Source organism: Salvelinus alpinus, chromosome 6, assembly GCF_045679555.1.
Source record: "Salvelinus alpinus chromosome 6, SLU_Salpinus.1, whole genome shotgun sequence".
Lineage (NCBI taxonomy): Eukaryota > Metazoa > Chordata > Actinopteri > Salmoniformes > Salmonidae > Salvelinus > Salvelinus alpinus.
Genome location: NC_092091.1, coordinates 61,076,215 through 61,092,844, shown reverse-complemented (window position 1 = coordinate 61,092,844; position 16,630 = coordinate 61,076,215). Strand labels below are relative to the sequence as shown.

Below are 16,630 nucleotides of genomic sequence, written 5' to 3'. Positions count from 1 at the left end.
GGCCCAGCGTCGTCCGGTTTAGGGGAGGGTTTGGCCGGCCGGGATTTCCTTGTCCCATCGCACTCTAGCGACTCCTTGTGGCGGGCCGGGCGCAGTGCACGCTGACACGGTCACCAGTTGTACGTGTTTCCTCTGACTTATTGGTGCGGGTGGCTTCCAGGTTAAGCGAGCAGTGTGTCAAGAAGCAGTGAGGCTTGGGTGGTTCGTGTTTCGGAGGACGAATGGCTCTCGACCTTCGCCTCTCCAGAGTCCGTACGGGAGTTGCAGCGATGGGACAAGACTGTAACTACCAATTGTGGAGAAAAAGGGGTAAAAAGTACAAAGACATAAAAGTACAAAAATTAAAGGAATGTCGAATACAATACATGGCTGGGAAACGCTGAAAGACTTAGCAGGCTGTACTAGGGGAAAAGACTACAATAGATCACCTTGTCACGAGACTCTCAGCTCCCTGTCCCCCCACCCCTTCTCAATCTCTCCTCCTTCCACCTCCCCCTTTCCCCCTCTCTCCCTACCACCTCCCCTCTCTCCAGCCACAGTACTGCTGAGTTGGCGGAACATAAGGAAGCCGTCAGCTGTGGGAAAAAGAGGTCGTTCCCACTGATGTGTTTAGCATACACTCTCTGGCAGAACTGTATGTCCCTGTATATCCATCTGGCATACTGTATGTGTCATCAGAGGAAATCCATGGACAAAGATAAGTCCCTTAAAAGAATGATGGAATGATCCCCTCCCTACTCAACAAGTCAAACAAGCAGCAATGTTACAAGGCAAGAGAAGCTACCGGTATGAATGTCTCAAAAACAGAAAAATACACTTTTTCCACCTTTATTTAACCTCAACCACAGCTTTTTGCTGTTAGCTGCTTTTGTTCCCTGGTGTGAGAGGGAAGAGGTTTAGTTAGCCTCGTAGCTAACTGAGCTGTCTCGGCTCAGAGACATAACCTCTAGTAACCTCTCTTCAGGCTGGAGGCACGAGGTGTTGGAACAGACGCAGCCTTCCTCAAATGACTCGGCCTGTTTGCATGCTATATGTCTGGCCCGCGGGGCGTGAGGCAGAGAGACAGGCACAGACAGAAAGAGAGAGAGAGGCTCTGTCACCGTTCTCACTGTATACGGAGAGCTCTACTTGAGGTGGAGTGGAGAAAAACCTTCCTCCCATCTCTTCCTCTCGTCCTCCCACTGGCTGCCCTGTTCTATCTTTGTGTGTTTTTGGAGCTGAGGAAGCATGTGACTTGCTGAGGCGGCTGCCGAAATCAGCTGCAACCACAGAACACTGAGGGCGGATCTCGGAGTTTGCTGGAATTTCTTTGTCTTTGTTATGAGAAACTTGACTGTAAATGATCACGGCATTCTAACTGATGACACCATTCTAAATGATTACACCATTCTAAACGATGACAACATTCTAAATGATTACACCATTCTAAACGATGACAAAATTCTAAATGATTACACCATTCTAAACGATGACAACATTCTAAATGCTTAGAATGTGTTGTCATCTTTGTCAAAAAGGGCAGCTCTAGGAAAACTAGGGTTGTTAATTAAAGGGTCAGTGTCAATGAAGATATGTTAAGTGTCGGAGGGTCTCAAGTCGTCTCCTTGTGGAAGAAAATTACTAGAACTATGCAACAATATCCGGTCTGTTTCATTTCATCACGTATCACAAGATATTATGCAACAAGGTTAGATAATAAAACCAATATATATTTATAGTTCCAGAAAGATGCTGTGTTGGGATATAATTACTGACCTACCTATTCTATTCTCCGTCTCAAATGACAAAAGACCTTGTTATGCATAGGTGCGTTAATTTTAGCTCCGTCCACCGTCTTCAAAGTGTTTTTCTAAGATAACCAGCCACTTGTGCGGTGAGTCCACTGTGTTTCCTTTCTTCGGTTACTCTCGGACATTTTTCTTTGTCTCCATTGTGCAAACACTGATACACGCGCACACACGCACAGGGCCTTTCTCACTCTCAAGCACACAGGTCGGCCTGGTTTTCGTAACGTCACTTTCACACCTAAAGAAGCAGATTTGCTAAATAGACTCAATTAAAAGGGGACCATCACGCTCTCCCAGAAGTTTGGTTGGTGCATAAAACCTGGGAATTCAGATCAGCAAAAAGGTGTGATGGGTCCACACAACGACAACAACAAAAAGTCAAACTCTCATAGAAGTTATTCAAGGTTTTTTAGGATCTTAAATGTTTGTGGATTTTCAGCATTTCTGACCTAGAGTGCACAGTGAACTCATTGCTATTCTAATTTATTACCGGACACAGAATTCTCAGAAGTAGTGAGGACTTGAGGAGAATAAGGATGTGAGTATTTAAAATGTTTTTAAAAATCCTTTATTGAAAATATGGGCGGGGGATTGCGCAATAGACCACACAAGCCACATGTTTTCAACGTTTTCAGGCTACCATGCAATTTGAGTGAGTGTGACAAGAACAGTTGCTGTATTTGTCCCAGGCTGTTGGCAGGCAGTTAGGACAAGTGTTTTTCACCTTAAGTCTAACAAAGTCTGTTTCCCAAATGGCACCCTATTCCCTATATAGTGCACTACTTTTGACTAGGGCCCGTTGCAGCCAAAGGCTCCTATCTGGAATAGCTTTCATTAACTCTCGGAACTCACACAGTACATCAGTTCTAGAACATGTCTGAATGTTGGTGTAAACATGTCTCAACATGTCTTCGGCACATGGTGTAATTATGTGTTGACTTGACACATATTACTGTACTCTGAAAATACTTTAATTTACGCATACACAAAACACAATAGAACACAATACACAAATACAAGAGTAAAAATTCTAATAAATCAGTACCAGACAAATGCATCAAATAAAAAAAACTAAATAATACGATTCATAAGATGTATTCTATAGTGTCTTAAATGTACACATTCCACTCCTCTTCCCCTAGCTGGCCAGTATGAAGAGTTGGAAGGAGATGCGTAACGAGATCCATTACCTGACGGCCAACGCCACAGGCTCCCCCAGCCACATGTACCAGGCCGTGTCCCGTATCGTCTGTGGCCACCCCGAGGGCGGCGGACTGAAGATCAAGTCCCTCAACTGGTACGAGGACAACAACTACAAGGCCCTGTTCGGTAACCATGGCGGCAACGGCAGCGACGACGAACCCGTGTCCGCCTACGACAACACCTCAAGTGAGTCCTTGGTCAAGTCCCTGATCTGAACTTTTACATAAATTCATAGTTTTTACTTATATCAAACGTGGATCAATTTGTTCGTAATGTTAGAGTAAAAAAACGGAGTCTCCACGCACTTCAATCAGATGCAATTTCAGTTTGTAATTTTTGGTACAGCTTTTAACAGTTTGCGGGGGGGGGATACAGGATGTATGGACACCAGTGTATTCCTCCCTGGTGTTATAACAGAGATAGCCACAGTAACCCTCTTCAAAGTGTATAGGCTACGGAATGCTCTGCCTACGGTGGTATGATACTAACTTGTGTCCGTCTGTCCTCCGCCCCTCAGCTCCGTACTGTAACAGCATGATGAGGAGTTTGGAAGCTAGCCCCATCTCCAGGATGATATGGAGGGCCCTGAAGCCTCTCCTCATGGGAAAGATCCTCTACACCCCCGACACTCCCGCCACACAGAGGATCATACACGAGGTGAGAGACTCTTAACTGAAGGAACACCAAAGGAACCTACATATAAATGTTTCTACACTAACTCAGCATCGAGGCCAGGCAGCCATTTTAACCATCTCTCTCCGTTCTCTCTCGCTCTCTCTCCGTTCTCTCTTTCTCTCTCTCCTATAACTCTCTCTCTGATCTCTCTCCCTCTTTCTCGACTCTCTCTTTCTCCCCTCTCTCTCCCTCTTATCTATCTTCCTCTCCTATCTCTCTCTTTCTCTCCAATCTCTCTCTCTCTCTCTTTCTCCCCCCCCGCCCACCCCACCCCCCAGATGAACAAGACGTTCCAGGAGCTGGGTATCCTGAGGGACCTGGGTGGGATGTGGGAGGAGATGAGGCCTAAAGTCTGGACCTTCATGGAGAGCAGTGAGGAGATGGACCTGGTTCGGGTGAGTTTCTACTCTCTCATCTGATCTCATGGTATTTACAGTTCTACCTACAGTATACAGTAGCTACAGATCGGTTGTCATGATACCAACAGTATCGGGCACTGTAGAAGAACACAGAAAACAGAGAACAACATATGGTTCCACGCATAGGTTTGGTGTCGATAGGGTTTGAGGCTGCTAATGTTATCATGGTTCCTATTAGCCTAAAAGAAGGCTGTTGGGGAAGATCTTTTACATTGACGTTTGAGTCATTTAGCAGACGGTCTAATCCAGAGCCACTTACAGTTAGTGCATTCATCTTAAGATAGCTAGGTAGGACGACCACATATCTCAGTCATAGTAAGTCAATTTTTCCTCAACAAAGTAGCTATCAGCAAAGTCAGAGCTAGGAAGGTGGGAAAAGTATTTGTAGTGAAATAACCCACAGACAGTCCAAGCAATACATCATTTGCTGTGTGGTTTATTATTATTTATTGACAAGATGTTGTTAAAGATTTCAATCACCGTAACTAACGTGGTCTACGGTGTCCCTAACGGAAAACAATATTACAGTCAGAGTGCAGTATAACTGCAGTATAACTGCAAATACTGCGTCAAAAATAGAAATAAATGTTTACTGCAGTAATTTTGCGGTAAAATATATTCTGCAATTACTGTGTCCGAAATACCACAGCCGACTGCAGTTACTGCACTTTTACCACAGTTTCAAAACTGTAATATTTTTTTGAAAGGGGTTAGAAAAGAGGGGACAGTGTTTTCAGTGTACACACAGCAGGTTTATCGTCTTGAGAATCTGACATGCAGTTGAAAGGAAAGGGACAAACAACGATGAAATTACATTATTTGATTCATGTTAATTTAAGGTAACCGTAGGTGATAGGATCTTTCCATTTCTTACAGAGGTTGCCACCTAACATGGCTCCTCCTCATGCTATGAGAAAGGCCATGGTCCTACCAGTAATGTATATCACCGGTCCAATACTGCCACACAGTGGTCGAAAATATATGACAAAAATGAACTCCCAGAGGCATTTTCTCCATAGCAATTCATTTTGTGGTATTTTTAGTGGCTTACAGCTAATGTGGCCATTAACCACAATGGCTTGTAATTGACTTATCATTACATAGTACTTTGTGGTTTGAGTGCTATTGATAGGAGACCCCTGGTAATAGATACAGGCTAATGGATAGGATGGATGAATGATTTGAGGGAAACAAAAAACAAACCGTCAAAATGTACAGTTCAGACCATTTATTTTCTTTGAACTGGTGGAAATGCTTATGAGAGAGCTCCAAACTACACAAACAACTATAGGCAACCAACACAGCGTCTATATCTGAATCTCTATCCGTCTGTTACCTTATTCCTGTTTAGACACTGCTTCAGAACAACGCCAGCGCCCGCTTCTTTAACGACCGTCTGGCTGGCACAGAGTGGAAGGCGGAGGACGTGTCCCGCTTCCTGACCAAGACTGCGGAGGACAAACATCCCGCCGGATCGGCCTACACCTGGAGAGAGGTGTTCAACGAGACCGACGACGCTATCAAGACCATCTCCCGCTTTATGGAGGTGCGTGTGTGCGCCGTTCTCAAGGACAGTTATACGCTTAGATGACACTAATAAGCGAATGACATACCGTAGGTGGAATTGGCCCCATTCTATAGTCTACACTCCTATCTAATTCCGTCAGCTCAGTTCAAGGTAAAGGACGTAAGATAACGAATGAGCCCCTGGTTCGTTTCTGTTAACACTGAGCACCAATAGATAGTGGTAATTCTAAGCCTTAGGTTTCCCGTGAACATCACATTTACCATGCCCTTGTAAATCAAATCAATTCAATGCAGTTTAGACTTTGGTCAGTTTGTCTGTGTCTTACGTAACCCTGCTCTCTGTAGCTAAATGCTGATCCATTTTAATGGCTCCAATGAAAGGGTAACTGTTGTTGCCATGCCAGATTAAACGCAATTGGACAACCAAATGATTTTCCATTCCAGATAATTATACATGGCACATACTGTACGGGTTGAAAATAGTTTAGTGTGTCCAAATAGGCCTTGGCTTGGTGACGTTGGTCCCCTCAAAGTATGTGAGTCCCAAAAAGCTGGAGGCCAAAACCTTTAAGAGTCATGCTGATAGCTTTATGCGTTTTGCAAGGGTATTTGTGGCTCCTATAACACAATCATTATATACGGTATTAGTGCAGCTTATTACTTTAACACATTTCCTCCGGCAACGCTGTACGCTGAGAGTCGGGACGCAAGTTCAGGGAGTGAATACACTTAATAAATAAATGAACAAAACAAGAAACACGAACAGCGCGCCGACATGAAACAGAAACAATAACGACTGGGGAAGAAACCAAAAGGGAGGTGACAGATAAGGGGCAGGTAATTAAGGAGGTGATGGAGTCCAGGTGAGTGTCATGATGCACAGAACGCTGGTGGCGGGAGTGCGCCATAACTAACAGCCTGGTGACCTAGAGGCTGGAGAGGGAGCACACGTGACACTTCCTTGGAAATAAGGCCAATGGCCATTTAAATAAGCTTTTCAATGTGCATTTGTCAAAATGAGAAACTAATTCAAAATTGTAATTTATTTGTACAAGTCATTTGATATCAAGTGAGTAGTTATTAGCCTGACAACCCTCCACAGTGTGTTAAAAGCCTGACAACCCTTCTTGTAATCTTCCACAGTGTGTGAACCTGGATAAACTAGAGCCAGTGGCCAATGAGGAAAGACTGGTCAACAAATCCATGGGTCTCCTAGACAACCAGAAGTTCTGGGCTGGGATAGTGTTCCCGGACATCGCCCGTAGCAACAGTTCTGACCTGCCGGGTAACGTCAACTACAAGATCCGCATGGACATCGACAATGTGGAGCGCACCAACAAGATCAAGGACGGGTAAGATCCATTTCATAAAAATGTTTACTACGACAACTCTGGCTGGCCAAATCAAATTGGCCTGCAGGTTGTATTTGGCCCGTGGGCCGCCGGTTGCCAACCCCTGCTGTAGACTAATGTATTTTATGCTTTTAGTTATTCTAGTTATTGAAAGAGTCCAGTATGTTGTAATAAGGTATTAGAAGCCAATCGTGAACATAGAGTATATAAACACGTCTTCCTAACTTTCTATCCTGGTCCCTCTGTAGTTACTGGGACCCTGGTCCCCGGGCCGACCCCTTTGAGGACCTGCGCTACATCTGGGGTGGTTTCTCCTACCTGCAGGACGTTATAGAACAGGGCATCGTCAGGGCGGTGACGGGCAGTAAGGAGAAGACTGGAGTCTACATCCAACAGATGCCTTACCCCTGCTACGTAGACGATATGTAAGTAGCGCTGCGGAGACTTGGAGACATGCTGTTGTTCTATAGCCAGGATGAAATATTATAGTGTATATGTGAATAACACAATATCATAGCACAGCATAGCATAACACAGCACAGAATAGCACAGCACAGAATAGCAGAGCACACAAGAAAACAAAGCTATTTTTTTCCCCTTCTCAGAGAGTCATGCTGAAAAGTAGACATTTTTGAGCATAGAGATGAGGCTACAAGCTCCTGTTAGTTGTTAACACTGCCTGCGAAAGTACGCTGTATCTTTAATCATTTTCAGCGTTTCAGGATTTCTCTGTGCTCCCTCCTCTCCAGGTTCCTGCGGGTGATGAGTCGCTCCATGCCTCTCTTCATGACCCTGGCCTGGATGTACTCTGTGGCCCTCATCATCAAGGGCGTGGTCTATGAGAAGGAGGCGCGGCTCAAAGAGACCATGAGGATCATGGGATTGGACAACGGCATCCTGTGGCTCAGCTGGTTCATCAGCAGCCTCATCCCCCTGCTCATCTCCGCCTCGCTGCTGGTGGTCATACTCAAGGTGTGTGTGGAAGCAGACACACACACACGCACACATGCACGGAACCCTTACGCAATCACATACACACACAATTCACCATGTTTCATAATCTCATCCATCTCCTCTGGTCCAATCAGATGGGGAACCTGCTTCCCTACAGCGACCCTTGCGTGGTCTTCCTGTTCCTGGCTTCCTTTGCTGTGGTAACCATCATGCAGTGCTTCCTCATCAGTACCATCTTCTCCCGTGCCAACCTGGCGGCGGCCTGCGGAGGAATCATCTACTTCACCCTCTACCTGCCCTATGTCCTCTGTGTGGCCTGGCAGGACTACGTGGGTTTCGGGGCTAAAGTCATTGTGGTGAGTTCAGATCGCTAATACACTCTTTTGTTGTCATGGTAATGTTGGAATGGGCTTGTAGTGGAGGTGGGTTTGTGAAACCCTCTCACGTGATGACGAGTTACCTTGCACGAGACCTGAAGACTGTTCGAATCTACTTTGTCACTTTTTTGTTTGTTCTTTGTCATAAACATAGTCCTCTTTTCTAACTTGTGTTCTATTCTCCCGTCTTTCTCCAGAGCCTGTTGTCCCCGGTGGCATTTGGGTTCGGCTGTGAGTACTTTGCCCTGTTTGAGGAGCAGGGAGTGGGAATCCAGTGGTCCAACCTGTTGTCCAGCCCCTTGGAGGAGGACAGCTACTCCCTCACCACCTCCATCTGTCTCATGCTGTTTGACTCCTTCCTCTACGGGGTCATGACCTGGTACATCGAGGCTGTCTTCCCTGGTAAGCAGCAGCCAGAGGAAGCCATGTCGTTTGATGAACCTGTATTGTTTTTGAATGTGTTCCCAAGCATACCTACACACATTTTCTTATGACTACCAACGCTATTAGGCAAATAAAATAGACCAGAAAAGAAATGTCATATTATAAAACGTCATATTATATTGTACATAAAGGAGTGTGTATTTGTACTCATCGTGTATGATGCCTGGTATTCCCCTTTAGGCCAGTATGGGATCCCCAGACCCTGGTACTTCCCCTTCACCAAGTCCTACTGGTGTGGAGAGAAACAAGTGAAGAATATGCAAGAAAGAAAGGAAGGAAACGCAGAAGGTAAATTTTAACAAGAAAATCTGCTTACACCTCTTTTTCTTTAATGGATTTAACACTTTTTTGGGGGGGGTGATTTTGATTTGAGATATTTCAGATGCTAATTTTGTCTTGTTTCGTCCTCAGCTGTGTGCATCGAAGAGGAGCCGTCTCACATCGAGCCTGGTGTTTACATCAAGAACCTAGTGAAGGTATATAGCCATGGCAACAAGCTGGCTGTAGACGGGTTGACCCTGGGTTTCTACGAGGGGCAGATCACCTCCTTCCTGGGGCACAACGGAGCCGGCAAGACCACCACCATGTAAGGCCTAGGATCAAAGAGCTTAATCTTGAGGGGCGTTTCTTTAAAACCTGCATCCAATCCCCTCGATCCCTTACATAACTAGACCAATCATATGCTTTAATGTGCCACGGTTCACAGAGCTGTGGCAGGACGGCTTATGGGGTTTATACACCTTTTATCAATCTAGACATTTTAAACAGCTGAAATGAATTTGTGTGTAAGGGCAATCTTTTGTTTGGATCGTTATTAACGTCGAGACAGATACAATTAAAACATTTTGACACGTTGAAAATACAACAGTCCGATGCAATATGTGTACATAGGAAATGTTTGAAACTAAACTGTGTTGAGTTAAATTGTGTTAATTGACAGGTAGGGTTGTGTGTTCTGATAGGTCCATCCTGACGGGTCTGTTCCCGCCCACCTCTGGCACCGCCTACATCCTGGGCAAGGACATCCGCTCGGAGCTCAGCGCCATCCGACAGAACCTGGGCGTCTGCCCTCAGCACAACGTTCTCTTCAGCATGTAAGTAATCGCTACTGTACTATGACTGTTATACATACTCACAGGGGTTGACAGTTTTAGTACTTTACTAGTTCAAGTAAAACATAATGACTAGTACTTCTAACTCAAGTTAATTTGCATAATACAATTGTAGCTGTTTATGACTGACTATCTGTTTCTTGCCCTCGTATCTTCCTCCTCTTCCTCTTCCTCCTCCTCCTCTGTCCCAGGCTGACGGTGGAGGAGCACATCTGGTTCTATGCCCGTCTGAAGGGTCTGTCTGAGGAGAAGGTGAAGGCTGAGATGGAGCAGATCGTCAACGACATCGGCCTGCCTCACAAACGCCAGTGTCGTAGCAACACGCTGTCCGGTAAGGGGTTCTCCTTCCTGTCGATATAACAACTATATCAGCTGTTGTTAAAAATAGTAGTATTGCTGAGAATAATTGAAGCTGATCGACCCTGTTTGTTTTGGTCTCAGGGGGCATGCAGAGGAAACTGTCAGTGGCGTTGGCGTTCGTTGGAGGGTCAAAGGTCGTGATCCTGGATGAACCCACTGCTGGAGTCGACCCCTACGCACGCCGGGGCATTTGGGACCTGCTTCTGAAGTATCGTGCAGGTAACGAACTGTACATAGAATTTTTACTATTTCTCCTGTGTTGGAGGAGTGAGACTGTCATTATGCAAACAATTGCTCTGAAACAAATGTGTATGGAAAGCAGGCAAATGATTATGTAAATAGGCTAACGGCTAGCTTTGTATCCAATCTAATGTCCTCTTCTTGGTTCTTAACACCCTCCCCTGGTTCCCCCCCCCCTCAATCGCCTCCCCCCTCCCCCCCCCCTCACTCTCCCCCCCCCTCTCTCTCCTCACCCCCTCAGGCCGCACCATCATCCTCTCAACTCACCACATGGACGAGGCGGACATCTTGGGCGACCGCATCGCCATCATCTCCCACGGCAAGCTGTGCTGCGTGGGCTCCTCCCTGTTCCTGAAGACCCAGCTGGGGACAGGCTACTACCTGACCCTGGTGAAGAGAGACTTCGACCTGACCCTCAGCTCCTGTAGGAACTCCTCCAGCAGCAGCTCTGTCTCCTACAGCAAGAAGGTGGGCCTCCCTCAGCCGCAACCTCAGGCCCTCACAGTCCTAAAGGTAGATTGAAATACATCCGGGATGAAGGGACGAAAATCCCCCAGATCCCGACACCTCCCGACACATATAAACTACGGTACTCACTTTTAAAGGTAGATTTAAAGACATCACAGTTATGAGAATTGGCAGAAATTGAATTCTTCTCACAGCTAGACTGCTCTGATCTTTAATTCACATAATAACCAAGTTAATCGCCCTGTGCCAGACAAATATAAATGCACCTTATGCTAAAGAGAATTTTACTTCAGTTAGACTAACCAGTGTCGTTTTTCTCTCTGCAGGGGGACAGTGTTTCTGAGAGCAGCTCTGATGCTGGACTGGGTAGTGAACCTGAGAGTGAAGCCACCACTATTGGTAAGTCAGAAAAATGCCTTACGGGCACACCTTGATCCCTGTAGAAGGGTCGTTTTATTGTACCGTTTTCAATTTGATCAGAAAGGAACAATAAAGGATCATTTAAACCGTTTGGTACTCATCCTTTTTTGGATAACAATAATATGATGACTATGACTATGATGCTGACGATAATGACGCTGACGATAATGACGCTGACGATAATCCTTTTGATCCTTATCCTCCTCGCAGACGTAACCATGATCTCCAATGTGATCTTCAAGCACGTCCCCGCTGCCAGGCTGGTTGAGGACCTGGGCCATGAACTCACCTACGTTCTGCCTTACAAGGCGGCCAAAGGCGGAGCCTTCGTGGAACTCTTCCACGAGATCGACGACCGCCTGTCTGACCTCGGCATCTCCAGCTACGGCATCTCAGACACCACCCTGGAAGAGGTACGGCAAATAACCAAGCAGTTGGATTTTACAAATTTTTTCTAATATTTACATGCTATATTCTTATAAGTGAGGTATTGTGGCAGTTGATTATTTGATGCATGTATGTTGACTTTGGTTCCTTTATAAAAAAACATATTTACAATACATTTTTGTAGATTTTCCTGAAAGTAGCAGAGGACAGTGGAGTGGACGCTGCTGAACTTCCCAAATCTGGTGAGACATTATCATACTACCCCATTGAAACCCCTTTATAGCAAATACTTCATTTATTAGTGTTCCGTTACTCATTATTACTCCGTGACTCAACCTTCTCTATGTCGCCTTTCATTCAGATGGCACCATCCCGGCTCGTAGGCACCGCAGACACGCATTCGGAGACCACCAGAGCTGTCTGAAACCCTTCACCGAGGACGACGCTTTCGACTTCAACGACTCAGAAGGTGACCCAGGTACCATTTATTAGACATGAACCATCACTTCACTCCTCTCACGTTCCATTGGAACGAAGCGCTCTTCGTTTTGCCGTTAATTCACTAAAAGGATCTCATCTAATTTTAAAGCATCATATCTGTGCATTTTGCCCTTGAACACGGTCGTCACTAGTTACCACAGCCACAAAGTCATAAACCCTACCTATTTCTACAATTTCTCTTCTTAAAATGTGATTTTAAACCTAACCCTAACCTTAATCATACAAACAAACCTTATGCCTAACCCTAACCTTAAATTAAACATTTTATTCATTTTTGCGATATTTTGACATTGTGGCTGTGGTAACTAGTGGAAACCCTCGAACACTTGAGGCTCATTCACTTTCTCCTCTTCCTGCCCCAGAATCTCGTGAGACGGACTGGCTGGGAGGCTCGGATGGTAAAGGCTCGTACCAGGTCAAAGGCTGGCGTCTGATTAGACAGCAGTTTGTGGCGTTGATATGGAAACGCTTCCTGTATGCCCGGCGCTCCAGGAAAGGCTTCTTCGCTCAGGTAAACTGGACTCATCAGGGCATTACAAATAAAATCAAAGTTGATCAAAGTTGTTAAGTGTTACATTTTAATTCATCATCATTACATGATCTAGCAATGGTGCAGCAGGTACATTTACCTCTCTGCATCTATTGTACTGCGCAAGTTTATACCATATTTCTACTGGCATTGTGGGTAATTGCCGTGTTTACCTTGGAACCTCTTCATTTGGTAGAGAAGTAGATCTTCAACAAATATCAGTTCCTGTTGTAAACGGAGCCTTGTCCTGTGTTGGTTTCAGATCGTGCTTCCTGCTGTGTTTGTGTGCATCGCCCTCGTCTTCAGTCTCATCGTCCCTCCGTTTGGAAAGTACCCCAGTCTAGAGCTGGAGCCTGGCATGTACGAAGAACAGTTCACCTTCATCAGGTACGACCAACGCTAACTTTATGGAGCGATATTAGTGCCAACAGAATGTTTATTTGTTTTCATATATCTTTGAATATGTAGATACTTCTCGCATTCACTCAGTTATTTGAACCGAGGTTAGAAAGCCTGGAAATCAAAGTTCAAAACCAAAGTATAGTGTTTCTTACATAGAGAAATTATGTTATATAAACGTATACAATGAAGGTCACCCATTGGGTTGTAAGAAGTAGTGCCGTGTCTGTTTCCTTGACGATGGTACAATATTATCTCGTCGCAGCAACGACGCCCCTGAGGATGCAGACACTAACAAGCTGTTGGGTGCCCTGACAAACTATGATGGCTTTGGTTCACGCTGTAACTCACCGTAAGTCTGACCCCACCCCCCCTACTGACCAAATACAATGAGGCTAAACTACAGTATCGATATTCACTGGTTGTAAAAGAGTTGATAGTTAAATACTTGTCGCTTTGAAGAGTGATTATAACTCTCTCTCTCTCTCTCTCTCTCTCTCTCTCTCTCTCTCTCTCTCTCTCTCTACCTCTCTCTCTCTACCTCTCTCTCTCTACCTCTCTCTACCTCTCTCTCTCAACCTCTCTCAACAGTCATGCTCCTTGCAACACGTTGGATGATGAGTGGGCCGCTCCTGAGGTACCGGAGAGTGTGAGGGACATCTTTATGAATGGAAACTGGAGTATGGAAAACCCCTCTCCTCTGTGTGAGTGCAGCTGTGAAGGACGCAAGAAGATGCTACCTGAATGCCCAGCGGGTGCTGGTGGTCTGCCTCCTCCACAGGTATACACACATGAGAAAACGCACACGCGCACACGCACACGCAAAAACACACACACACACAGAGAAATGCAGATAATGTAGTATCCACAAAAGTTTAATCTCGTTCTTTCTCTTCAGGTGAAAATCAGTGACAAAGGTACCCTGCAAAATCTGACTGGCAGAAATATCTCAGATTACCTGGTCAAAACCTATGCTCAGATTATCGGGAAAAGGTATAATTGATTGTATTATTTTATTACAAATGTAGATGTTCATTTTAATGCGCCATTTGATTTCAATGAAAAAGGAGGTGGAACATTATGTTAATACTGTACACGGTGTCTTTTCACAGTTTGAAGAACAAAATCTCGGTCAATGAATTCAGGTAAACTGGCAGGCGTCAATCTCTCAATGCTAAATACACTGTAGGTCTTTAGAACGCGCCATAGGCATCAGTAGTGGTCTGAGAACGTTCTGTACCACATTATTCAATAATATGCAAATGTTTGTTTTTTTATGCAGATATGGTGGATTCTCATTGGGCGCTAGGAACACTCAGCTCCTCCCACCAGGTGATGATATTGATCAGGCCATCTCTGAGATCAGACGACGCTTCCACCTGGAAAGAGTAAGCCTTACCATTACATACTTAATATCCCCTATACTTACCCTGGAACAATGCCAATGTACTGTACAGTATTATCAACATAGAAATAGAATGGCTAGAATGGACGTTCAAGTCCAGGTTCTGTTTTGTGTGTAACGGCGGCCATATTGAGTGTACTCATGAGTGTTTCACTCAAATTATTAGGGTCTGAGGGGCTTTGTCCCTTCTAACAATTAAATTTCTATGATTACCAATACTTGCTATTTGTTTAAATGTTGGCATTTAATGTTGTTAGGGTTAGCTTGCGTACTAAACTGGGTTTTGCGGTCTTTCTCTGTTTAGGGGACTGCTGCTGACCGTTTCCTTGCCAGCTTATCCAGTTTTATCCAGGGACTGGACACTAAGAACAACGTCAAGGTTAGTTTAGTGCTTTGGTGCAAATTTTCCACACTTGTATAAATGTAGGGTTCAACTGCAGGTCTTTTGTTGCACAATTTCAATTGCACAGTGATTTCATTTAATCACATGTTGAACTTCGTGCCGCTTGTACTGTGGGAACATTGTTTCAGACCCAACACAGTAGATTTCTATGCTTACACAGCTTTTAAAATTGCTACGACTGCACTTTGACCTTAATGAGCAGGTTAAGACCGACGGAAATGCCATGACCAGGAAATGAGACTTGAGGAAACGCTCACACTGTTTTTCAGGGAACTTGAACGATGTTGATTATATCCAGACCAAAGACCTTTTGTTCCAGAACCTAAAGTCACTCATCATCACTTCCTTTATTCTACCAAGAAGCGGAAGATGAGGCCTTTGTGTGTGTGTGCTTAGTCAGTTTTCGCATTTATCGCTTCCGCCATTTTAAGACCTCACAAAACCACTTCTTCCTTCCTCTGTTTTAATAGCTCCTCCCTCCTAACCTCTGTCCTGTAACCTCTGACCCCATCCAGATCTGGTTCAACAACAAGGGGTGGCACAGCATCGGGTCTTTCCTGAACGTGATGAACAACGGAATCCTGCGCGCCAGCCTGCCCGCCGGCCAGGACTCCAGCAAGTATGGCATCCGTGCCTTCAACCACCCACTCAACCTCACCAAGGAGCAACTGTCCCAGGTCGCACTGTAAGTACCTAGCCGACAACTCAAATTCTTCCATGAAATAAATTTCTCATCTATCAATAACATGGATTGGAATAAATATACAGTATGACAATGCACCTCCTTATAGTAATTGAAAGGTCGCTAGTTCGAATCGCAATAGCCGACAAGGTGAAAAATCTGTTGATGGGCCCTTGAGCAAGGCACTTAATCCTAATTGCTCAATGGGGGGGTGAATCAGAGAGAGTTGGGATACGCAAAAAACACATTTCCAAATCACACATGCATATAATACACACTGTGTGTGTGAAATAGAACAAGTGTAAGTACCAACCTAATTACTATTTATTTTTTTATAAAAAAGCATGGCAACACTTTACTTCAAGCATCCAGGCATAATGCTTTATAACTTGTTCTATGTATGACTCAGAAGCTTCTTTCCCTCTGCGTGCTCCCTCCAGGATGACCACCTCTGTGGACGTGCTGGTGTCCATCTGCGTGATCTTCGCCATGTCTTTCGTCCCGGCCAGCTTCGTAGTCTTCCTCATCCAGGAGAGAGTCAACAAGGCCAAACACATGCAGTTCATCAGTGGGGTGCAGCCCTTCCTCTATTGGGTGTCCAACTTCATCTGGGACATGGTAAGGCTTCTCGTCTCATCCTGCACTCTTTGGGGGGAAAAAAGGTTCTATCTAAAACCTTTAAGGGTTCTATTAAGAACCATTAAGGGTTCTATCTAGAACCTTTAAGGATTATTTGGCTGTCCCCATAGGAAAACCATTTAAAGAACCTTTTTTGGTTCCATGTAGAACCTTTTTTTGGGTTCCATGTAGAACCTTTTCCACAGAGGGTTCTACATGGAACCCAAAATGTTTCTACCTAGAACAGTGGAGGCTGCTGAGAGGAGGACGGCTCATAATAATGGCTGGAATGGAGTCAATGGAATGGTATCAGAATACATCAAAGGCGTTGTTTCAATGTGGTTGATGCCATTCCATTGACTCCCTTC

General features: G+C 44.9%; 1 protein-coding gene across 5 annotated transcripts in view; it reads left to right on the top strand.

Moving 5' to 3' along the window:
• Positions 1-16,630, top strand: part of LOC139579088 (phospholipid-transporting ATPase ABCA1-like) — a 39,523-nt gene that overhangs the window by 15,960 nt on the left and 6,933 nt on the right. For 2 of the 5 annotated variants that reach the window (XM_071407340.1, XM_071407341.1), the window contains exons 9-37: positions 2,930-3,176; positions 3,508-3,647; positions 3,944-4,060; positions 5,436-5,630; positions 6,755-6,963; positions 7,212-7,388; positions 7,713-7,935; positions 8,052-8,273; positions 8,492-8,696; positions 8,919-9,026; positions 9,150-9,324; positions 9,701-9,832; positions 10,042-10,181; positions 10,292-10,429; positions 10,692-10,963; positions 11,245-11,317; positions 11,549-11,751; positions 11,910-11,967; positions 12,087-12,203; positions 12,589-12,737; positions 13,018-13,142; positions 13,420-13,506; positions 13,746-13,935; positions 14,053-14,147; positions 14,267-14,299; positions 14,437-14,542; positions 14,864-14,938; positions 15,478-15,647; positions 16,085-16,262. In XM_071407340.1, coding sequence (XP_071263441.1) covers positions 2,930-3,176; positions 3,508-3,647; positions 3,944-4,060; positions 5,436-5,630; positions 6,755-6,963; positions 7,212-7,388; positions 7,713-7,935; positions 8,052-8,273; positions 8,492-8,696; positions 8,919-9,026; positions 9,150-9,324; positions 9,701-9,832; positions 10,042-10,181; positions 10,292-10,429; positions 10,692-10,963; positions 11,245-11,317; positions 11,549-11,751; positions 11,910-11,967; positions 12,087-12,203; positions 12,589-12,737; positions 13,018-13,142; positions 13,420-13,506; positions 13,746-13,935; positions 14,053-14,147; positions 14,267-14,299; positions 14,437-14,542; positions 14,864-14,938; positions 15,478-15,647; positions 16,085-16,262 — 4,359 coding nt within the window. The remainder of the gene's footprint in view (positions 1-2,929; positions 3,177-3,507; positions 3,648-3,943; positions 4,061-5,435; positions 5,631-6,754; positions 6,964-7,211; positions 7,389-7,712; positions 7,936-8,051; positions 8,274-8,491; positions 8,697-8,918; positions 9,027-9,149; positions 9,325-9,700; positions 9,833-10,041; positions 10,182-10,291; positions 10,430-10,691; positions 10,964-11,244; positions 11,318-11,548; positions 11,752-11,909; positions 11,968-12,086; positions 12,204-12,588; positions 12,738-13,017; positions 13,143-13,419; positions 13,507-13,745; positions 13,936-14,052; positions 14,148-14,266; positions 14,300-14,436; positions 14,543-14,863; positions 14,939-15,477; positions 15,648-16,084; positions 16,263-16,630) is intronic. The other 3 variants (XM_071407344.1, XM_071407343.1, XM_071407342.1) reach the window with 3 other exon arrangements.